Source organism: Patiria miniata, unplaced genomic scaffold (genome assembly GCF_015706575.1).
Source record: "Patiria miniata isolate m_02_andy unplaced genomic scaffold, ASM1570657v1 HiC_scaffold_3, whole genome shotgun sequence".
Lineage (NCBI taxonomy): Eukaryota > Metazoa > Echinodermata > Asteroidea > Valvatida > Asterinidae > Patiria > Patiria miniata.
In genome coordinates, this window is record NW_024037069.1 from 23,499,816 (window position 1) to 23,524,100 (window position 24,285).

The 24,285-nt window shown below is 41.0% G+C and overlaps 2 protein-coding genes across 2 annotated transcripts; one reads left to right on the forward strand and one right to left on the reverse strand.

Annotated features, from left to right (window-relative positions):
- The first annotated feature begins 2,208 nt into the window (after nt 1-2,208).
- LOC119738698 (TBC1 domain family member 20-like) lies at nt 2,209-6,120 on the forward strand. Its single transcript, XM_038213626.1, has 4 exons — nt 2,209-2,306; nt 2,795-2,936; nt 3,492-3,676; nt 4,741-6,120. The coding sequence occupies exons 1-4, from the start codon at nt 2,212-2,214 to the stop codon at nt 4,973-4,975; spliced, it is 657 nt and encodes a 218-aa protein (XP_038069554.1). The 5' UTR covers nt 2,209-2,211; the 3' UTR covers nt 4,976-6,120.
- A 3,667-nt stretch (nt 6,121-9,787) lies between these two features.
- Nucleotides 9,788-24,270, reverse strand: LOC119738064 (palmitoyltransferase ZDHHC1-like). The gene is made up of 11 exons (XM_038212790.1): nt 24,123-24,270; nt 22,725-22,941; nt 22,207-22,379; nt 20,404-20,505; nt 19,389-19,507; nt 17,810-18,052; nt 17,395-17,504; nt 17,065-17,129; nt 14,540-14,708; nt 13,341-13,560; nt 9,788-12,533 (listed from the first exon to the last, which is right to left on the reverse strand). Exons 2-11 carry the CDS (start codon nt 22,911-22,913, stop codon nt 11,293-11,295), a joined length of 2,631 nt encoding a protein of 876 aa, XP_038068718.1. The 5' UTR covers nt 22,914-22,941; nt 24,123-24,270; the 3' UTR covers nt 9,788-11,292.
- Between the last annotated feature and the right edge of the window lie 15 nt (nt 24,271-24,285).

The following is a 24,285-nucleotide window of genomic DNA, read 5'->3' on the forward strand; positions in this document are numbered from 1 at the left end:
CCTGTAGACTTTTTCTGTACAGGGTAGATGCGTGTAGATTTTTTTTTGTACAGGGTAGATACGTGTAGACTTTTTAAGTACAGGGTAGATGCCTGTAGACTTTTTGTGTACAGGGTAGATGCGTGTAGACTTTTTCTGTACAGGGTAGATACGTGTAGACTTTTTTTGTACAGGGTAGATACGTGTAGACTTTTTAAGTACGGGTAGATGCCTGTAGACTTTTTCTGTACAGGGTAGATACGTGTAGACTTTTTTGGTACAGGGTAGATACGTGTAGACTTTTTTTGTACAGGGTAGATACGTGTAGACTTTTTAAGTACGGGGTAGATGCCTGTAGACTTTTGTGTACAGGGTAGATACGTGTAGACTTTTTCTGTACAGGGTAGATACGTGTAGACTTTTTTTGTACAGGGTAGATACGTGTAGACTTTTTAAGTACGGGGTAGATGCCTGTAGACTTTTTCTGTACAGGGTAGATGCGTGTAGACTTTTTTTTGTACAGGGTAGATACGTGTAGACTTTTTAAGTACAGGGTAGATGCCTGTAGACTTTTTGTGTACAGGGTAGATGCGTGTAGACTTTTTCTGTACAGGGTAGATACGTGTAGACTTTTTTTGTACAGGGTAGATACGTGTAGACTTTTTAAGTACGGGGTAGATGCCAGTAGACTTTTTGTGTACAGGGTAGATGCGTGTAGACTTTTTCTGTACAGGGTAGATGCGTGTAGACTTTTTCTGTACAGGGTAGATACGTGTAGACTTTTTAAGTACAGGGTAGATGCGTGTAGACTTTTTCTGTACAGGGTAGATACGTGTAGACTTTTTAAGTACAGGGTAGATGCCTGTAGACTTTTTGTGTACAGGGTAGATGCGTGTAGACTTTTTCTGTACAGGGTAGATGCGTGTAGACTTTTTCTGTACAGGGTAGATACGTGTAGACTTTTTAAGTACAGGGTAGATGCGTGTAGACTTTTTGTGTACAGGGTAGATACGTGTAGACTTTTTAAGTACAGGGTAGATGCCTGTAGACTTTTTGTGTACAGGGTAGATACGTGTAGACTTTTGCTGTACAGGGTAGATGCCTCTAGACTTTTTCTGTACAGGGTAGATACGTGTAGATATTTTTCTGTACGGTGTAGATGCCTGTAGACTTTTTCTGTACAGGGTAGATGCGTGTAGACTTTTTCTGTACGGGGTAGATGCGTGTAGACTTTTTTCTGTACAGGGTAGATGCGTGTAGACTTTTTCTGTACAGGGTAGATGCGTGTAGACTTTTTCTGTACAGGGTAGATGCGTGTAGACTTTTTCTGTACAGGGTAGATGCGTGTAGACTTTTTCTGTACAGGGTAGATGCGTGTAGACTTTTTTTTTGTACAGGGTAGATGCGTGTAGACTTTTTCTGTACAGGGTAGATGCGTGTAGACTTTTTCTGTACAGGGTAGATGCGTGTAGACTTCTTTCTGTACAGGGTAGATGCGTGTAGACTTTTTCTGTACAGGGTAGATACGTGTAGACTTTTTCTGTACGGTGTAGATGCCTGTAGACTTTTTCTGTACAGGGTAGATGCGTGTAGACTTTTTCTGTACAGGGTAGATACGTGTAAACTTTTTCTGTACGGTGTAGATGCCTGTAGACTTTTTCTGTACAGGGTAGATGCGTGTAGACTTTTTCTGTACAGGGTAGATACGTGTAGACTTTTTCTGTACAGGGTAGATACGTGTAGACTTTTTCTGTACAGGGTAGATACGTGTAGACTTTTTCTGTACGGGGTAGATGCGTGTAGACTTTTTTTTTGTACAGGGTAGATGCGTGTAGACTTTTTTCTGTACAGGGTAGATGCGTGTAGACTTTTTTCTGTACAGGGTAGAAACGTGTAGACTTTTTCTGTACAGGGTAGATGCGTGTAGACTTTTTCTGTACAGGGTAGATGCGTGTAGACTTTTTAAGTACAGGGTAGATGCGTGTAGACTTTTTCTGTGCAGGGTACATGCGTGTAGACTTTTGTTTGTACAGGGTAGCTACGTGTAGCCTTTAATGTACAGGGTAGATGCGTGTACATCGGTCTTTTGTGCAGCCTTTTTTTTTCGTTATTTTTTTTTCAAAAGGCGCGCTTTATTCTAGTTTCTTTGTGTAGAGTGTATGTAGCTACACACATACCAGTCCAATTTTTTTGGTCCCATATGTTGCATGGTATAGTGTATACAGAGACTTCATGGATTCCACCATGGATCGCACCAGACACATGCTGAATTACCTACTGCCAATCATCAAGAAAGCTAATGTGGAGCTCTACGACTTCATGGAAAGGTTAGGAATAGAATGCCAAGAAATATCATCGCTATATTGGCCATAATTTTTAGCAAATGAGCAACTTCTTTTCTGGGTGCAAACCCTAGAAATATCGTGTTCATTAAAGAAGTTTTGTACATTTATTTAAAAGTCATAGTTGAAGTCAATTAGGCTTGGAAAACAAAACAACTAGAGGTAGGCGTGTTAGACTCATGTGAGATGATACATGGGTTCAAACCCTCACAGGGAACATGGTGCTTGTGTTCTTGGGCAAGACACTTTACTACAATTGCCTCTTTTCATCAGGGAGTATACCTTGGTACCTGTGAGGGTAGAGACCAGATTGTGCTGATCTCGAGCTGCTGCATAAAAATGGTCCCATGGCCTGATGAACAGGGGTAATAATTGTGAAGCACTTTAAGGCCTTTGGAATAAAGTGCTACATAAGAACATTACTATTCGCTCCCCAGTAACACTTTTTTATGCATTTTCTGTTTACGTTTAAGGTCTGAAGTGGGCACTGTCTTTGCCCTAGCGTGGCTCATCACCTGGTACGGCCACGTACTGAATGACTTCCGTAGTGTGGTGCGACTCTATGATTTCTTCCTTGCCTGCCACCCACTCATGCCTGTTTACTTAGCAGCTGCAGTAAGTATTGGGGTCAGGATGGTGAAGCAGGGGTCAGGATGGTGAAGTAGGGGTCGGGATGGTGGAGCCGGGGTCAGGGTGGTGAAGCAGGGATCAGTGTCAGAGTGGTGAAGCAGGGTCAGTGTGGTGAAGTGGGGGTCAGGATGGTGAAGCGGGGGTCAGGATGGTGAAGCAGGGGTCAAGGTGGCGAAGCAGGGGTCAAGGTGGCGAAGCAGGGGTCAGGATGGTGAAGGGAAGTCAGTATGGTAAAGTGGCCCTTTCCATAGTATTGGTTCATTCAGCCGGTCCCTGACAAGTGCAGTATCCAGTCTTGGGAACTTTGGCAGTGCTACCCAGGAAATTCCAAGCATACCTCACGCGCATGCATTGGCTTGAATTCAGACCGTACGAGGTACCGGTATGCTTGGAACTGCACGTTGTGGGTCCCTCCCACAGACCTCTTACAAATGATTACAGTGTAACGAGTTGAAGTGCCATCTTCTCTGTTCATGGTACCTGCAAGGTTTTTTTTTTTTATGCTCATTTTAATTCCCCGTCATTCAAATGGATGTTCAGATCGTACTATATCGTCAGGAGGAGGTGCTGGCCTGTGAGTGCGACATGGCTTTCGTCCACAGCCTCCTGTCCAAGATCCCCGGTAACCTGCCCATGGAGTACCTGGTCAGCCAGGCAGGGGACCTGTTTGTGCAATATCCGCCGGCCGAGATGGCCAAAGAAGCCAGGCTACAATACAAACTAAGGTATTAAACTACATTAGTTCCTGTACCATACAAAACCACCCTGCCTGTTTAATAGTCCTTTTGGTGTCTGTGCCCCCCTCAAGTACCCCCTCAACAGTTACGAAGATGAAGTTTGGGGGATACCACTGGAAGGGACTCTCGATAACATTGCCGATGGCACAGGACCCAATTTCACGGCGCTGCTAAGCACACCAATTTGCTTAGCGCAAAAAAAAAGTCTGGCTTAGGCCAAAAAAAAAAAATATTCGGTCTCTGGTCAGACCAAAGTTCCGGAATTGACGCGACCACGCGGCTTTTTTTTTTTTTTTTTGCTTTTTTTTTTCTTTCTTCAAGCTTGGATTGTACAGACAAGGTGGGGCACTATTTTGCTTTTTTGGTGTCCTCATGGACATTGGTGTCCTCCATAATTTGCCTTGGTGCGATTTCCCATTCCTTGGTGCTTTTTGGTAAAAAAAATTGAGAAGGTGCAGAAATAGAGGGCGCTGTTGGAGCTGCCGCGGAACATTTTGGAAAAAAAAATAGATCGACGCGCATGATTAAAATCGACGCGCGCGCTGACCAGAGACCGACTTATTTTTTTTTTTGGCCTTATAAAAGCAGGTTACCAGCCAAAAATCCACGGGATTTTCATGCTAAGCAAACAACAGCTGAATACTAATCATGAGCAATATACATCATGTGGAGTTTTTGCTGGTAACCTGCTTTTGCAAGCCAGACTTTTTGGGTGCTAAGCAAATTTGTGTGCTTAGCTGCGCCGTGAAATTGGCCCCAATTGATGCTAATGCACAGGCGCTATGAGCACTACTTGCATTGTCAAGTCGCAATGCAAATTAATTGTAACAAAAACATCCTCATTGTTATTATCCTGTTGCTTCTGACTTTATTTATGATCGACTTGTGATGCGACTTGTGAGGGACTATGATGAACTTGTGATTTGACTTGTCTTGGACTTTGATTTGACGTGATGAATTTGAGACTGTCTTGTGATGGAATATCAATCTCAGCTCTGTGACACCTCATCAAAAATTCCTATTTTTTTTTGTTTTCTCTTCAACCATGACAGCACCAGTATGTCCAAGCACCCCGACTTTGAACTGGAGACCCTGTACCAGCGACCAGACAAGGTACTGCAGCACATGTCCTCTAGAATCAACGGGGCAGCAGGCACACCAACGACGGCAGACTCGCAGACGGGTAGCCGCAGCAGCGGCGTCATCAAACTGGCTGTCTGGGCGATCTCGGCAGGGATCGGTGCGGCCGCGCTTGCCGTGCTGAACACTGCGGGAGAGTACTGGTGACGTCTGCGCTTGTAGGAACACCCTACAAACCCTAACACTTCAGGACCCTTCAAATCCATCAAAGTCTAAGAAGGTTATTTGTGGAGGATTGTGAGGGCAGTGCAGCTCAGAGTTTAAGTACAAATACTAAGTCGTTGTTGCTTTCCATTATAGTGGTGGATTCGGGAAAGTGCGTTAAGCTTTCTGACAAAAGGTCTGCGGAAGTTGGGCATTTGACGGGCATTTTGGCAGGCATGTGTACACAAACTTCAGCCAGTGTGCAAGATGGTAAACAACTCACTCCCTTAGCATGTGAGTGCTATTAACAACTAAGTCCATCTGAAAACTGATTCAAAAGAAACCTTCTTGTTCTAAAAAAAATTTAATAGCTAAGAATATAGAAATTGAGACAGTCTGCTGGAGATTTTGGAGGATGAAGCTTTGCGGATGAATCTGGACTGGATTGAAGTTATGGGACACATGCGAAGAGCAAACCAATTGAGCAAAATGTAAGTCATGTGACAGGGTCATTATTCAGTGAGGTTTACGTTGACTAAAAACAGGTGTGCCAAACCGTGTATGGACAGCTGTGCGTTGTACATACATGTAGCAAGGGCGCCCTCTTTTGGCTAAAAAATACATCATATACGAGGCATGAAACAATTACAGATTCTGTATTAATATACGTAGTAGTGATGCAAATTACATATATGTGACTCAAAATTGTCTTAAAGATAATGGGAACTGGTCATTTTTCACATCGGGGTCAAACAAGGAAAAATTGCTAAAAATAAATCATTCAACTTTTGCCGTTAAAATCGCTGATTTCGGGCGCAATGTAAAACGTGACTTGCCAACTTTTGAATTGAAAATCGAAGCTCCTAGAATATTGGTTTCTCGGAATATACAGCATTCACCGAGCTTACAGTTCATCAGGTTAGTTGTTCAGCACCCTTCTTTAGATTTTGAGCACTTTTGTTGCTTTAAACGAAAGAAATGCACAACTGACAAATGATATACTCTACCTTTAAAAAACTTATTGGATTTTGCACATCAAACTGAGTATAATAATGTGTAAATGTAAAAGTAAGCTGCATACGACCAGTGTGAGTAAGCTGCTCTGGTGACTTCTTTCCAACTTGAGTACAGGGTGAGTAAAAAAAAAACGAAACCCAAATGTTGGGACCATTGTTTGAGGGAAGTTCTGCATGTAGCACTTTCAAGATCTAGGATATGAAAGCCTAATTCATAAGCTTTCTTTTAGTACAAGAATCATTCGAATCACTTATGTTCTTTTCAAAGTACAGAATTTTAAACACAACCACCGTTTTAAGGTTCTGTCCACGGGTCACAAAAATGGTGTAAGCTCTTTCAGCAAAACGAAAACAATTCACACATCCCTATGTGATTTGTTTTCGTTTTGCTGAAAAAAACACTGAGCTTTTTTGTGATCTGTGGACAGAACCTTAAAACGGTAGTTGTGTTTAAAATTCCGTAACTTGAAAAGTATGTGAGTGATTTGAAAGATTCGTGTACTAAAGGAAAGCTTATGAATTGGGCTTTCACATCCTAGATTTTGAAAATGCTACATGCAGAACTTCCCTAAAATAATTGTCCCAACATTTGGGTTTCGGTTTTTTAACTTGCCCTGTACAGGGTATCAATAGTTGAGGCAAATTTAATTTTTTTTTTTACAAGCGTCACATTATTTAGAGGTTGAGTTTTCTGATCTTTAGTAAGGATATCACAGTAGCACTGTATCATGCTTGCCATTTTTGATTATAACTGAAAAAAAAATATTAATTTCAAAGATTAAACGTTGAATATTTTCTGTATAAATTAGTACCTTCATTAAGTTTTGAAAAATGTGCAATGAATTGTCAGCAAATCTCTGAATAAAATTTTTATTAAAGAAGCGATTTGTCTAATATTTGTGATCCTTAAAAAAATATTCACCTTTATTTCACTTTTGTGAAAATGTTGTTACCAAACTGTATCTCAAGTGTTGCAGAACTCTTGTTATTGGACAGCAAAATAAAAAAATTCGCTATTTAAAGCAGGCGTCATCTGTGTACTACCTGGAACATACTGTGGGGAGGCTCCCCTCCCCCCCCCCCCCCTTCAAAATTTGTAGCTGCCCATTCGAGTAGACACAACTGTAAAAAAAAAAAAAATCTGATTTCTAGCACAATCTTTCCAACAGAACTTCTAACTTATAGTTTATGGGATGTCACTCAGAAATTCAAATCTCCATAACTAAGATGCAACCACTCAAAAGGTCCAACAAAAAATTCCACTTTTTAGTGCACAAGAATCATCCAACACGCATACTGAAATTTGTATCCTTGAGACATATCTTTGTTCTCGTGTACTAGTTTTCGAGTTTGAAAGTACAGTTTCAAAATGCTCTTATTTTAACCAGAATTAATTTCCTTGGCTGAAATTCAGACTTATCCCTTTTCTAAAACTCTACCATTTGCGACGGATCAACATACCTTGGAAATTCCTAGTTTTTGAGTAAAATCCATATATCTATTTCGTGAAAACCTTGTGGAGACGTATTCATCTATAGAAATTGCCCCGTGGAGACGTATACAATCTTTTGTTCCCTATTGTGTGCATGTCTCCAGAGGGCACGGTGTATCAGATCACATGCACAAGAAGCTTTGGTATTCTGTTACCCAAACCTTTCCCAATAAACGTGGCCGAGACAAAAATTAAATTTTCACAAAATATCTTTTTAATAAAATGTTCATTCACAGTGTACATACACGTATCAACACTTCCTTGTTATTTAGTTTGACAAACAACATGTAGAGTTTCATAAAAATATACGTGTACTACTCTGGAATTGAAAAGGAATGTGAATAATCTGATGGCACTCAAATTTAAAATTTGTTTTTCTCTCTCATTTTGACAATTCAAAGCCTATTCTATGTGCTTTTGCTTGTTTCCATTATTAAGAAGAAAATTCTGATGTTACCTGTTGAAAAGTGCTTTTTCAACAATTAAAGTAAATTTGTTAGATGGAAATTACCAAAAGTTTACTGAGCTTTAAAATCATTTTCTGCACTTTGACAGTACACTTTAAAAGACAAAGTTATGACCAATCATAACTGCATTTCTAAAAACCATTAAACAAACGGGTTAAATTTCATTCAATGTCCATTCAATATGAGAAACAACTTTCATACTCTTTGGTTGTTTGGTTTATGTTCAATAAATAAATACCGGTACTTAGAATAAGAACTATACACACTGTCCAGCAAACGTTCTCATTTTAAGGAAAAATTAGATATTTTGTATGTATTTAATGTCAAGAAGATGAGACTTTTGCAATAAATGGCTCAAGGCGAAAAAAATCATAGAGTTAACCTGACAGACTTATCAAAATTTAGACAAGGACTTTTTAAAGAAATATGAAAGTTACATTCTAATGAGAGACTTCATGGCTTAGTTAATAATTTTTAAAAGCCAAGCATGATTGTCATTTACATTTTTGATTTATTTATAAATTTATTTTTTAAAAACAGTTTTGCTCAGTCGTGGCCGCTGCACAGTCCGTTTTAAAATTGCATCTTCCGTTCTATGGTTGAGTATTAATAACAACTACACATGTATCCATTGACCCCATCCACTGTGTGCCCTCACTGGGGGAGGTTTATGTCCTCCAAATGTGACATCAAACGCAAGGGGTCTATAGTTCGAGCTACATATACATGTAGTTATGTTCATCTACAGCCAAATGGATATAAAAAAATAAAATTTATGCAGCAAATGTCAAGTCATTCAATCCAATGTTGCCTCTCCCAAACTCACCACTTTACCCTTTCAAACTGTACAGGTTGCACTGGCCTTTAAAGCCAGAGTCCATCATTTGCAGCTATCCAAAAAGTAACTGGCGTAATTATTGTTGAAAAACATACTTGGCTGAAACATGGAGTGGTTGAAAGATAGTAATGGGACTAAACTCCCTGTGAAATTATTCTTTCTGGCAAGCTGTCATTTTGAAGAAATCAACAAACGAAGGCCTTTAAGAAGTACCGTAGGAAATTCAAATTAATAGTTCGTTTTGTTATTCGGCGAAGCACGCGCAAGCATTGGCACGACACACACGTGCGCGCGGTTGCTAAAATTCATCGGATCAGTGCGCGACATCGCTTAGCTGAAATCGGCTCAGTGAGAACGTGTCTCGGACGCTGAATTCAGGCCCAATTCAAAACATAATTCAGCAACTTTTGATTTGAAATCGAGATCCTAGAAGGTTGTTTTTCTTGAAAAATACAGCTAAAGCTGAGCTGAAACTTTATCAGGTCAGTTGTTCAGCACCCTTCTTTAGATCTTGAGCACTTTTGTTGCTTCAAACGAACAAAATGCACAAATTACAAATGATGGACTATACCTTTAATTTTAACAATAGTTTAAAGGGAAAATACAGCATTTGCAAACATCAAAAAATAAAACTACCAAATCATTTTGAAATACCTTGCTGGACTGTTAGTGAATGACAGTGTAAAGCATCCTGTAAAATCATGGCACCTGGTATACTGTCATTTTCAAGAAAAGTGGTATTTTTGTATCAATTTCCAACGCTGGTCGGCCGACCAGCATTTCTTTCAAATACTGGCCCCAATTGACCATCGCACTTGTTTGCAATCGATTACACACCTATGAACGGGTACAAGCCAGCTAGATGTAGGTAAACTGCCCTGTTTCTTCTTATATAGAGTCAGGGAACCAGACTACAGGAAAATGATTGTTTTTCTTGGTTTTTATAGCATTTTCGAACCCAAAACCTCAAAAAAGTCAGTGTAACTATATTTGCTTTATATTTCCAACCCCCCAATTCCATCCATTTCTGAAAATTACAGCAAAAGCAAATGATGTATATTCCCTTTAATTGATGTCGTCCTTATCGTGAAGGCAGTTGAAAGTGTTTTTTTTTTCAATAGCAGAAAGATTATCAGATAGAAAGCCCCAAGTGCACTGTGTATTAAGCACCGTATGCTGTATCATACATGTATATTATATGTAAATGTACATATACGAAGGTAATCAATCTGAGCATACTGATCGGAACATCGAATTTCACAACCAACCGGTTCTTTTCAGAACCACACATCTTCTCAAAAGAGGTTATTCCACGTAGTGTTAACGCAAACCTCACTAGTATACATATGTATATATTGTACTACAGAGTACAATGTGAATGAATGTAGTAATTCTCCAATTGAGATTGTAATACTAGTTTGACTTTTTGCCAACATAAAGAAACTTCCTGAGACTTTGTTTGAGTATCATCCATTGTTTAACGGAGCCCGCACGCTATCCCCGCAACAATGTCTGATATGTGTGTGCACTGCAAATTTATGCGTCCCCGCCCGCCAGCCAATCGGAGTTGACTTTGGATATTGTGACATCATTTTGGCCAGAAATGTGAACTGAGTTGTTGATTGGTCAATTTATTACTGCCATCTTTTTGTAATACAACAACGGGTTACCAAAGACCCAACAGAAGGCGCCCGCTAAAAGGTCAGAATCTCGAGGTCAAGACGCGGTGTTGTTTTGCATAACAATTGCCGGATCTGCACGCACATCGTAGGCCCTTGTGTGCAAGCGGACATTCCACAGACTAAGACTTTGATGCAATCTTTTCTGAAAATATCAACTCGAGCCAGAGATATTCCATAACATTGAAGTGAATCTTGCATTCTTCTGATCAGTTTCTGACGCAAATTGAGTTGGTCTGTAGCCAGCAGCTGAACAGCAAATTTTAGGGAATAAGTGTATGTAGGTTATAATGATGTGCATAGCTTATAGTACACTACAATGCAGCGAAACCTGTTTTCCAACTATGTAGGTGATTTACAGAAATATGTACTTCTGACTATTGCCACGATTGTATCCAAGAACACCTCCACTGACCGTGCCTACGTTATTGCGGGCCCTAAGCTCTGGAACACCATACCCTCAAGCATCAGATCACAGGAGACTATTTCATTACTCAGAAAACACTTAATAGCACACCTGTTTCCAATTTCATGTTAATATGTCTGTTTTCATTATCTTGTGTTGCTTTAGCACCATGATCTAGATGGAATGGCGCTTTATAAATCCTATTATTATTATTATAGTATCAGCAGTTGTTATTCCATGTCCAAGAAGTGCACTTGTACAATGAAAATAGAAAAGTAGTAATCTTATGTGCTTTGGCACTAACGTAATACTTTCACTGATGAAATATCTTCTATAGATCCAGTACTATTTTCGAAAAACGTTAAATGGTCCTTGAAAACAAAGAAAGGGACAGGAACATCAAGTGCAAGTTTTAACTTGCTCTAATAACGCAGCAGTAAGGATCGTCTCCGTGACATGGGCTTTGAGTTCATTTCCTCAGAGGAGTAACCCTCAACTAGTTGCTCATCTGCGGGCGACCCACGGTCGGAAGGCGGTCTGTGAGTCACCGAGGCAGCCTTTGAGTCCTGGGTGTCTGCCAGGGGGCCGAGATCCAAAGGTGGGACCTCAGGGATGGAACCGGGGAGGGATACGGCATCGTGGGAGCCGTTTTCCTGAAGCTGCTCCTTCCTGGATCTTCCTGATGACGGACGATTACTATCTCTGTCCGCATCTTCCAGGAGATGCTGACGGGAGGAGGAGCTGTGGAGAGAGGTCTGACTTCCCGAGGGCTCTTGGCCCAACTTTAGAGTTCGCCTCCTTGGCGCGGCCACTGGGGCAGCCTTGGGTGGTGGCGCTTGCCCGTTCTGAGTTCTGGTGTCCGATGTGGTGCGGTCCTGGAGATGGGGGTTTATGTCAACCTTTGCCTCTTGGTCTTGCCCTGGCATCCTCCGCTGCTGGCTATCACTTGAAGATTGCAAGGCCGACTCTGAGTGATCATCCAGTTGCCGGTGTACTTCAGCCGTTGTCTCCACAGACTGTGGCGATCTTTGCTTTTTGGCCCTCCTCCCTGAGTTTCCAGGTTTTTTATCGAGTCTGTCAGCATCTGGCACTATTTGTGATTCTGCTTCCTGAACGGTCTGCACTAGCAGTGGCTCCTTGATGGAATGCCTTCTTGTCCTGTCTATTTCATTCCGCTGTCCGGTAGCAGGCGAAACATTCGACACTTCTTTTCTCTTAGTTCTTGCAGATGTCCTTTTGGATATTTTTAAGTGAGACATATTGTTCGTGTTGCTATCCAGATGGGTCACTCCGGCACCAAGTTGCTTGATGTCTGGTTGCCGCTGGTTACCACTCGTCGTCAAGTTGGGATGGCTGTTGTGACTCAGGTGCCGCTTCTCTAAGGGATGCTGGTAACCGGTTACTAACTGGTTCCCGCCGGGCAGCAAGGCTTTCTGTGCAGGATGGCTGAAGGACCCTCTGTGATATGCCCGACCGAGGGGGATCTCAACCAGGCTCTCGGCCGAGGAGGAGTGGTAGTCTACAGCCGGGGTGGGCGAGTCGAAGCTGATGGCCGCGGGAGGGGGGATCGGGCGCCACTGACGGGCTTGTCCATCCTGGGGATTCGTGACGGGCCGTTGCACTGTGGGAAACTGCTGGGTGAAGAACAGGTCCTCAACAGGCTCTGTGTTTGAAATGAAAGTTGGAAAAATATGTTTAAAAAAAACCAAAGCAATTATGGACAAATTTTGCAGATATGAATGTTTTGCAATGTGTTTGGACATGTTTTAACTAACAGATTTCATAAATTAGATGAATTCTGAAAAGTAAGTTTTGGACGGTGACATCTTTGACTCCACGCTGGAACAATATATGTGATGCGATCAAGCTACATGAGTCGTTTGTCGGGGATTTTCATTTGGAGATACAGGCCAAAATAGGGCCACTTCATTACATCACTTCATCACATCTCTTGGTGTTCCGACTTCCATAATTTTTGAACTAAGATGGTACCAGCATGCGGTTTTCACATGAGTAATGCTGAGATTGTGCTTTTTTTCAAATCTGTAATAAAAAAATTTTGACCAGGGTCGACAAACGACTCATTTAGCTTGATCACATCACATATGTTATGTTGCCATGTGACCACTCGCAAGAGCTCCAGTAAGCATATTGGAATCCATGCACAAGCAACAACTCCTTCCTCATTGCAAAACTCATTTTAGTGGTACATCTGACACCAGCACTCACGCAAAGACGATATAGCTCTGTGTGCATTTAGAATTAAATAAGATGTGCCTGCTTCATGCTAAATGCACGCAAATATGTGTGTGCACAGAACGTGTCCCGCACACGGACCTCTGTCAAAATGTTCAACCCAGTGTCAAATAAACAACACATGTGCAAACTCGCGCCACGTAAATGGCATGAAGTCACGATTGCCAACAGCCATTTGCGTGTCAAGGTGAGTTCACAGTAATAGACTACCTACCAGCTACAGGGTATTGGGGGTGCATTCCTGCTGGGGTGACCAGGGGTAGGCTAAACCTCCGGACTAGGTGCTGTTCAAGGTAGGTCTGGGGCATGCTGTTGGCCAGATTCATCTGGGATGGGGGGTAAGGATGGCCCATCAGCGCAGGCTGGAGTGATTCCCTGGCCGTCAGGGAGCGCATGCGTTGGGATTTCTTTTTGGACTTCTTTTTCTTCTTTGACTAGGAAAAAAGAAGAAATAATTTTGCATTAAATAAGATTAAACTTCATTTAGGTGTAAACCAACTTGTTTTAGAACATGACTCAAAACAGCTAGTTTTCTTTGAAACAAAAGTTTGGTACAATATTATCAAATAAATTACGTAGCCCGGGTTTACACATACATGTACACAAATACCCCAGAATGACAGCAGATTTAAACGAATAGAACTTAGTAATAAACCTATTGTCCAGCTACATGATAATGCAAATGGACGCGGAACGCGCAAAATCTAAGACAAACAAAACTTAACGTACAAACTTCCATAGGGTTGTCTAAGGGGTGTGGCTAACTCTCAAACGGTGATAGGCCAATATTAGTCATGAATATGTTTGCATTATTTACATGGCTACTTCTTCTACCCTCTTGTGTAAGTTTGACACTCCCCTGTTTGGGGACTCAGGTTGGAACCTCCATGGCCTGGGTTCCATTCCCACCCAGTTCCACATGTGGATTGGGTCTCCAGTGCCAACCTGATTCTGTGGTTTTTCCCCCAGAATATTCTTTTGGCGTTTTCCTCCCACCTCTAAAACAGTAATTTCTTCACACAGTCTTTTCTCTAGGGCTTTCTTCAGACTTGTGCGCTACAGTGCTAAGGGTGGGTTTCATTACCAGATATAATATTAATACTACCAATGGGGGAGTGTGGCCTAGTGGTTAGGGTTTGTGGCTCATGATCAGAGGGTCAGTGGTTCGAATCCAGCCACTGGCCAAATGTTGTGTCCTTGGGCAAGCCACTTTACCCCACTTGCCTCTCTCCACCCAGGAGTATAAATGGGTACCGGCATTAGCTGGAGAGAACCCACGATGGACTAGCATCCCGTCCAGGGGGATTAGATATATTCTCAGTCATTTCATGCTACTGAAACCGGGGATGAACGCCGGGCCACATTGGCCTTTTATAGACTTGACTACTACTGCCAATTCAATTTGTACAATACCTTGGGTTTGCTGTCTGCAACTGTTACGCTCTGCGGCTCCTGTTTGTCCTGCAGTTGTTGCTGGGGCTGCTGTTGTTCCTGCTTGATGAGAGGCTCTGATATGACAAGCTGCTGCTGGAGGTTGGAGTTGGAGTTGTTGTTGGACTCTAGTTGGCTTGTGGTACTGTCTCTGGATTGGGTAAAAAAAAGAGAACAAGTTAAGCAATCGTTAAAAGAATATCATAGAGAAATCGAGTTTGATTATATGCATTTGAATTTGTGTTGTGATTTCCAGCTGAAAGTAGAAAATTATAGCTTGTTCGACAGTTTAATTGAACTGTTCTTTTTGCATATAGAGCAGAGAAGGGTGGGATGCAATGCAAACCAAAGGGCTTGAAATATGTGACGTGGTAAGTCAAAATCAGGCACTTTTGAGCAAGAAGTCAATTTTGAGTTATTGCAATTTTACTAAAGTATAGACCTTACTCTTTCAAACGCCACTTTGTTTTTTGAAATTGGATATTCCAAACCAAAGTTATTAAAATTATCAGACTGTCCAAATTTTTCCGCATTTCAGAACAAAATCTTGAACAAAGTGTCATTTTGTATAATGACATGCCTCTCTAAAAGTGTTTTTAAAAATACTTTGTCGATGAAATTTCAGTTTGAAATTTCAACAGCACATTTAAACATTAGTAATGTAGCATCACAAATTTCAAAAAATCTCAAAATGGCTGAAAATCACCCCCATGTCATTTTGCAGCTGTTTCTCTATTTGTAGCTCTGCCAAACCCTGCCTTGTTTTGACATACCACATCAAATATGTATACATTGTAGATTGCAAGACTAACTTTCAATTGCTAGATCCAGTGACTTTGTGCTATTTTTGGAGCTACCTGCACAATATTGGAATACAATATGAACTGTCAACTTTTTCACTACAACGTCCACATTTCATAAGAAGGTCCAACAGTTTGAATGAACAAATAGAGTATGCTCTTTCAATTGCACATGAAAAATAAATAAGCTGGGAAAAATGCCCTTTAAAGATTCATGTCATTGGATGCAGCCACATTCTTGTCATGGCAATGTTCCTCTAGTGATATGTAGTCATGAGGTCATGCAACTGCAATAGGGCTTGCTCAATGACGGCCATCTCTGTAGGAGAACTGCAACTGCGTATTTTACGCAATCAAGCAAGCATTGCACAGTGTTGAAAATGGTCCAAACACGCGCGCTTGTTGCTCGAAATGTGTTCGCAATACGACGCAGCCGATGCACGTTAAGCAAGTTCACGCTCAAAATGCCGATGCACGTGTGTGGTCTGTAGGAAATGACGTCATTTAAACGAGACCTATACAGGACTCCATCAACATGAAATGTGAACACACAAAATGGATCGCCAATGATAGGTACCTATTTGGCTGTAGATATGTGGCAGGGAGGGCAACTGGGCGTGTTTATGTTTTTGCTTTTCCCCACGGGTGGACGGCAAGAAGAGAGCTTGTTTTGACATGCAAGGTTGCAACGGTTGCTATGCCTACGAGCACAAAACACAGAGCGAAAAAGACAATGTTGGGGAAACTATAGATGGTGGGACGGATGCAGATCACACAGGGTGAGAAAGGGCGCAACACGGAGTGACATACAAGGGGTGGGGAGACAACAAATACATGTATGTAAGATGCGAAAAATGAGGGTCACTCTTGTAGAATATGGCTTGACTGGGAATGAAAATAATGTCCACAGAGACAAAATAATAGAAAATTGGTAAAAATTAAACAACTGTGCAAGTAAGAAGGGCTTGTGTGAGGACTAATGACATGCAGGATGAAAGAAACAAGGGGCGATCGTGTAGATAAGCGCCTCTGTTTAGTTTCGATCAAATTAGAGTCAAGGGTGTTTTTTTATTACTCAAAAATGACCGAAAGCAGACTTCTCTCAATTCTAATGACATCGGTTTTGTTATATTGACCAGTTTCTTGGGGTAGAAATTACATTTTCCTACGGGGCCAATTTCAGCGCACCTTGCGCGGTGATTGCCATCTTTATTTTCGTGTTGCATCTTGCTGTTGCCATCGTCATTTTACCCCAAAATTTCCGTCCAAAATTCAAATCCCTGCCCTCTATCTATGACATAACTGCATGTTCTAATAACGTTGCAAACTAGTGTGGTAGGCCAAATAATTTTTAAAAATGGATTTTGTTCCCTTATAGGGAACTGGGCCCGTAGCTTACACGATCGCCAAAAAAGGAGCAAAATATGTGACCAACCAAAAAAGTAAGACAGACAAGGGACAAATCTGGTAATATCTCGGGGAAGGAAATGATAATATAAGGGAAGAAAAGGATAACAATACAATGTACATTATACAAGTAAAAGAACAGCAGCCAAAATGAATTGTATGACAATGACTATTTAATTAATGGTGACAAGTGAAGAAAAAAACAGACAAGTATTTAATGTATGTGTTGTTTTTGCAGCAGAATAAAGCAACAAGCACATGACATTCAGCAGGCAAGTAAACGGTATACATGTAACTTACTTTTTGGTGTCGGTCATTTCAATTTCTTCCTTGGCCTCCTGCAGCGGCGCAACTTGATTATTGCACTGAAAATAAAGAACAAATCTAAAATTTGGCAAAATTTTCCAAAAAAATTGGTAGCCAAACAAACAGTTAAATTTAACCAACAATTTGAAAGCTTAACAGAACGAAATAATTATCACGAATGGAGCATTCACTTTCACCATTCCTGTGATGCTTTTGTTCCCCACCCCTCAAATGTTCCGTGTCTTAGTACCTGTTGCACGGACCTTGAGTTTCGAGTTGCACACATGTATTTTGTAAAAAAAATAATTTCACAACACAACTGACCTTGCAACAGCCTTTTTTCTTTGGTTTCTTTTGCTGTGCTTCCACGTCACCACTGATGAAGGCGTTGCGGTCTTGCATGACATAGTCATAGGTGCTCATATCATGGCAGACTGCAATCAAGAACGGAATAGGAACATGGATCAACATCTGAAGAGTGTTTTTACGTATAATACTGTTTCAGCGGTTGAATACTTATTTTGTAGTCTTGTTTTGCCGTGCACAACAAGATATTTGTAGTAAAAAATAGAGAATGCTATGTGATTTGCTCTCGGCCAATCAAAAGAGAAAATCTGTGGGTGAGGTGTTACAATCCTTTCTCTAAACTAGAAACATGACTGCTCTCGACAAATGAATCACACAGCATACAAGACTTGATATAATAATTTCTTTTAAAATCCAACATGAAGATACTTACTCAGAAACATATGGAAGCCAAGAAGATGACCCAGAAGGCAGAGTGTTACTAATAGCAGAACGGCGAGTATAATGGCTACAACAAAGAAGGCTGTACCCGACACCTCTCCAAAGATCCTGAGACCGCTCCGGTAAGCTACCAGAGGGTCGGAGATGTCTGTTGTTGGACTCACTGAGTTGTTGAGGAGTTGTGAGGTTGTCAGTTCTTCCGCTGTGACCGTTGACTGTGTGGTTGCAGCACCATCTTTAACAGAAAAACAAATGCTCCGAATTTGCCTTATACTGAAATCAACTTGCGTACAATGCTGTTCAATATGTTGTACTGTACCACGTCCATTGACAAAAGATTGTATGCAACAGCTAAATAAATCCCCGTCATCTAATTGGTAGTTCATTGATCACATGTCATTGAATTATTCGTCCCAACCCACGGCCCGGCGGCACCTCAAAAATAGAAGTTCTATTCGATGGTAAATAGAAATTCTATTGCACGGTCATACGATTGGTGGCTCTGACCAATCAGATGACGAGGATTTATTCAGGTGTTGTATAAAACAAATGTTTCACATTCGTGCAATGGAAAGAATCATTTTATTCGGTGACAGATGGGGAATGTTCCATTCCACTCGGCAATTCTACCCGTCACATCATGAAATCATTCTTTAAAGGGAATATACATCATTTGCTTTTGCTGTGATTTTCAGAAATGGATGGAATTGGGGGGTTGGCAATATATAGCAAATATAGTTACACTGACTTTTTTGAGGTTTTGGGTTCGAAAATGCTATAAAAACCAAGAAAAACAATCATTTTCCTGTGGTCTGGTTCCCTGACTCCATATAAGAAGAATTGTAAGGTCAGGGAACCAGTCTAGCTGGCCTGTACACGTTCATAGGTGTGTAAACGATTGAGTGCGATGGTCAATTGGGGCCAGTATTTGAAAAAAAGGCAGTTTTCAGTTAAAAAAAGTTAAATTTTTTGAAACGTCCTCTTCTTGTGATTATGTAACCGGAGGCTGGATGATCAGTTGTACATGTAGGCAAACAATCTCTTAATACTAATTTTATTTTAAAAAAGCACTTTTAAATGGAATGTGCCTTTTTGCACTCCAAAACACATTTTCCATAAGATAGTAGTCAGACACATCGCTCAGAGGATTCAGAGCACAACGTTATTCACATGAGGAAAAGTTAAAAAGTTAAGTCTGTCACGAGCCAATATGGCCCATCAGGCCGGCGTTTATCTCCGGTTTCCTTGGCATGAAACGACTGAGAATATTTCTATTTCTTTGACAGAATGCTAGTCCATCGCAGTTACTCCCCAGCTAATGCCGGTACCTATTTGTACTCCTGGGTAGAGAAAGGCAAGTTTGGCTGAAGTGGCTTGCCAAAGAACACGACATGTGGCCAGCAGCTGGATTCGAACCCCTGACCCTCTGATCACGAGCCCTGAACCCTAACCAGTAGGCCACACTCCCACACACATGAGGACAGGCACTCTTTATCTAGATGAGAGAATCATCAAGCATATGAGCTATTGATACTACTCAGTTACTGGGACGGCATTGCCAAAAGACTTACCATATAACTCTGGATGAAGGAGCTTTGGGTTGACCCAGTAGACTATGGAAATGTACAGGAAGACAGCGAAGACAAACAAGCAGCATAGAAAGGCTGAACCCAGACAAGTGATGAACCACCTGCAATCAAATAAACCATAAAACTAGTACAACAAATGTCAGAAATGTCTGAACGCTAGGAATGTCAAAGATTGACCCTAAGCCTCCTCAATCCTCAAAAATCAACCAGGCGATTTTGGAGGATTGATCATCTGTACGCCATTTTTGTTCCAGTAGATTTTGGAGGATGCATTGTGTCAATGGCACCTTTTTGTGTTTATGCTTAGGCCAACAAAAAAAATAGTTCTGCTTCCGGTTTCCCTACCTACCCTATTCTGACAGCCCCTACTCTAATTTTTTTATAGGAAAAATGAGGAAAAAACACCCAAAATCATCAATTTCTACCTTTTACCCTTGACTACACGCAGACGCCTCCATATGATCGTACACACAAAAAATTGCCAAAAAAAAAAAATTCCCTACCTACCTACCCTATTTTCAAATGCCATGAAATCGGAAGCAGAACTATTGTTATTTTTTTTGGCCTTAGCCATGTATAAATCTTGCTGAGATTATACTCATCGCACCGCTTCTGGCTGTGAAGTCCTTCTGTTTATCGTGAAGAAAAATTGTGCCATTGGTTTTAAACCAGTACAGAGATGGTTTTTGGAGGATGCTTTTTGGAGAAATGCGGAAGATTCTAAGCAAAAAAACAGTTAGGGTTAAAGTACGAGGCAAAAGAATTTTGTATTTTTTGTTTTAAAGATTACCACAAGCAAATGAAATGTGGGAATTAAGTTCTACAACCTTTCCATTAATACTGTATGTCTGATGAGGAATAGTTAGAATGACAGTGTACTGGGAATTTATAACTCGTTGTAGTTTTAAACTGACACAGCCTACAAACACCAGTGAAGTACAATTTTTCACAACTGTATTTTTAATATTTATTTGTTAACTTCAAAACTGCAACTTACCTGTAGTTTCTGGAGCCCACACAGTTGTTCAGCCATTTGCAATGGTGATCAAAATCAGCAACGCACTTATTGCACGAACTACAATGCTTGGATCTCAAGCCACTGCAGGGGTGATAAAACAAACAACAGTGTCAAATTAGAATCAAAGATAGTCAAACATTGGTGAATTTGAAATCATGTATCTGTACATGTATTTTGGCTGGAAATGTGCAACCAAAACATCTGAAATGGTCTTTTAAGGATGCTTCATTCAGCAAGCAGGATGATTAAAGGGAATGTACATCATTGGTTTTTGCTGTGATTTTTCAGAAATGAACTAATTGAGGGGTTAGTATAATAGATCAAATATTGTTACACTGACGTGTTTGAAGTTTTGTGTTCGAAAATGCTGGAAAAACCAAGAAAAACAAAACTGTTCAAGTAGTCTGGTTCCCTGACTCCACTAAAGATGAAATGGATCAATTTATAGATGCCGGAAAATTGTAATGTGAGGGAACCAGTCTAGCTGGCCTGCACTCTTTCATGAACATGTAACCAATAGCAAAAAAAATTTGAACTGAAAAAAAAAAATTGTAAATTTGGAGCAGTAGTTGAAAAATAGTGAGGTTTTTCCAACGGTGGTCGGCCGACCACCGTTGGAAATTAATACAAAAATACAACTTTTCTTGAAAATTACTTCACATACACCAGGTGCCATAATTTTACAGGATGCTTTGACTGTCATTTACCAACATCCTAGTAAGGTATTTCATAAAAATTTGGTAGTTTTGTTTTTCGATGCTTTCAAATGTTGCATAGTCTCTTTAAAGCATCCTTTAAGAACATGTTTTTTGGCCCTGAAGCAATGAACCCGAGTTTCTTGCAGAGGTTATACTTTACAACTGAGGACATGGAACAAAGGGCTACCAGAATAAACAATTGGAAGCAGAGCCCAAGAATAAACCTTATCGAGACCTGTTGGAAAAACTAGTAGATATGTGCATTTTCGAACAATTAAACGCTTGATTATTCGAACTGTGCGCGGGCACGCTTACTCTGGAACAGCCTCTTACTCTTACTCTGGAACGGAAACACAATGTTTCTAATACCGACGTTACATACTGAACGGGAATGTTCCGACTTTTGAGACGCTCCCTTTTGTGACATCACCTCCTTCCGAAGGTCAGGCTTACTTCCCCAACAACGGTTCACGTGCATTCCATTACGTCAAATTTCATGTGTTTAACTTTAACACACACGATCACAGACAGCAATTTTACATCCTACTTTTATAGAACATTTTCACAAAGTACAAACTACCTGAAAATGGTTCACTGCCTTTCAGCAGATTGTCACCACACCAGGGCCCAATTACATAGCACTGCTTAACAGTAAGCAGAAAAGTTGTGCTTACTATAGCAGAAAATCATGCTGCTGCTTAAGCACTATTTCATGCTAAAGGTTGAGCGCGCATGGAGATTTCTATTGTTACGTCACTGATTTAAGCAAAGTTTTCTTCTGGGGTTAAGCGTGCTTTTACTGTGCTTACTGCTTAACGGTCCCTATGAAACAGATGGAGGCTCGGTAAGCACAAAGTCAGCTGTTAAGCAGCGCTATGAAATCGGGCCCCGTTACAACCACAGTTGTGCTTATTTTCACTTCACAGGGGAGAACCAAGACAATTATAAAATGGATTCAAAACAGCCACAGCGAAACCACGGTCTTCACTGGCTCATTGCAGTGCGCATGGACCAGTAATCATGGTTGCACCGAGTTGACCTCCGAGTTACGTCACGACCAATCCAGCGAATTAGAACTACTTACACGTCCACCTCACAGAGGTAGCAGTGGTTGTTCTCTATGACGTGCTTGTGCTGGGTCCGGTCAAACTCCGGCATGGCCTTCTTGTCTCTGCGCAGGGTGCTGGGGTCAGCTGGGTTGATGGTCAGGCACACCAGGTGCGTTATGACGTGCACGGCGAGCACGACACCCACGATCTGTGGTGACATGGGGTTATGGAAGCAAGACTGGAAACTGAAATTCTGTATCTATATCTGGATTTGTTCGTCCACGTACAAACACCATCTTCTGGTTGTCGCATACGTTGCAGATTTTGTGTTCGGATTTTGGATTTTGAATTGTCCCTGATCTGCAGTGGTCTACACTGTGTAAACGATGTGATGCTTTGCATGGCAAAGTATCGGTACATGACCTTTGTTTACTAACCCACGGTTGGCACTTTTTTAACAGGTTGGCAAACTATGGAAGGCCAACAGCCCAATACTGCAAAAATAAACAATAGTTATTAAAGTTTCCTATTTTAGAAGTAATTAAAAGGATACCATGTGACAGGCCGGCTGCCAATGATACGGAATGGTGGGTACGGCCATGCCATGGAACATCACTGCGAAGGCGGCGATGAAGATCCAAGCGACAAACTGCAGCGGGTGAGGAGGACAGCTCCAACCGTTCCTGCGGGAGCTGGTCCTGTATGTCACTCCCGCCTTGCTAGGAGTAGACTTCTTGCTCATCTTGGGCCCTGTGCTGCCCTGCAGCTAGCTGTCCACAGAATATACAAAGGTAGGATCATTTGCAATTACAGTAATATCTCAATAAGTCAAATTCTGATAACTCAAAAACAACTGTTTACATTGGTTTAGTCGAACACAAAATCCATTGCCTTCCGAAGTATAACAATGATATACAGCCCTGCTTAACTCAAAACTCTGCTGAAGTCAAATATTTTGAACCTGTTCCCTTGAGGTTTGACTGTCCCCAAAGTAACGTACCAAATTGCTATCAAAAACTTACATGGATTAACCTTAACTCCCTACTGTCTCTAGTCTTATTCTACTGGACCAAGGCCGCCAAAATCCATCAATCACACTGCTTCCAATGCATGCTTTGCTTTAGGCCTCGTCCATCATACCCCATCAATATTTAGTCAAACCAGGCCCGCAGGACCAAGTACCCCAAAATCCACCAAAATTGGGGTATGGATTTTGATGGAGTTGGAGAATAGGGTTAAAGATTGACCTATCACGGTAGAATGGCGGTAGAATCGCGTCAATGCAGCTATTATTATTAATACAAATGGATGCGGAATGCAAAAAATCTGAGACAAACAAAACTTAGCGTACAAAATTCCATCGGGTTGTCTAAGGGGCGTGGCTATTCTCGCAAACGGCGATAGGTCAATTGTAGGCCTAGGTCTACAACTAAAACCATGAATCAGTAAGAAAAAATATGAAATCTACTGAAGTGAAGTTAGCCGACTTCAAGCTCAAGTCTTCAAATGAAAAGTGGGATTTTATTTTTTTTTTTTACATTAAGTAAAGAAAACTAGGGGGCCTACTGAAGAAAAAAAACAAAAAAATCTTTCCGACATCACCGATTTGATCCCGGTACCTTCTGCACAGTAGTCTAACGTTTACCAAAGGCATGCCATAACATTAACAATACTGTTGAAAATCGTGTTACGGCTACCTTAACGATAGCCACTAGGCCTAGTAGTAGACGTAAAACGAAAGAAAACAAACAAACATTACAATCATGAATCAAATGACTTTTCCTGAAAGTAATCAGAATAGACTGGTACCCATAATAGTGTTTGGCTACAACACATATTAATACATACTAGTAGCACAGGGTTTCAGACTTCACAAGAAAAATACGAAAATCGAAATTGTTGAGAAAAACATATATATCCATTTCCAAATCGCATGAATAAGAAGACTCACCAGCCGGTTCTTGTCATTTTCGATAAAGATTAAGGAAACCTCGAGACTTATTTAGCACAAAAGAACGTTCTTGAAGAAGATATATACCAAAAAATCCACTAAAAAAAAGTATCGAAAGAAGCCTCTCGATCATCTCTCGTAAAATGTATTCATTGACAACCAA

Bases quoted from the DNA above. Each gene is read 5' to 3' on its own strand.
- LOC119738698 (XM_038213626.1), top strand. From the start codon at position 2,212: ATGGATTCCACCATGGATCGCACCAGACACATGCTGAATTACCTACTG. The intron at 2,307-2,794 runs GTTAGGAATAGA...TTTACGTTTAAG, and splicing joins CTCTACGACTTCATGGAAAG to GTCTGAAGTGGGCACTGTCT. The intron at 3,677-4,740 runs GTATTAAACTAC...CAACCATGACAG, and splicing joins AGGCTACAATACAAACTAAG to CACCAGTATGTCCAAGCACC.
- LOC119738064 (XM_038212790.1), bottom strand. From the start codon at position 22,913: ATGAGCAAGAAGTCTACTCCTAGCAAGGCGGGAGTGACATACAGGACC. The intron at 14,709-17,064 runs GTAAGTTACATG...TACCCAATCCAG, and splicing joins GAAATGACCGACACCAAAAA to AGACAGTACCACAAGCCAAC. The intron at 12,534-13,340 runs GTAGGTAGTCTA...TTTCAAACACAG, and splicing joins CCCCCAATACCCTGTAGCTG to AGCCTGTTGAGGACCTGTTC.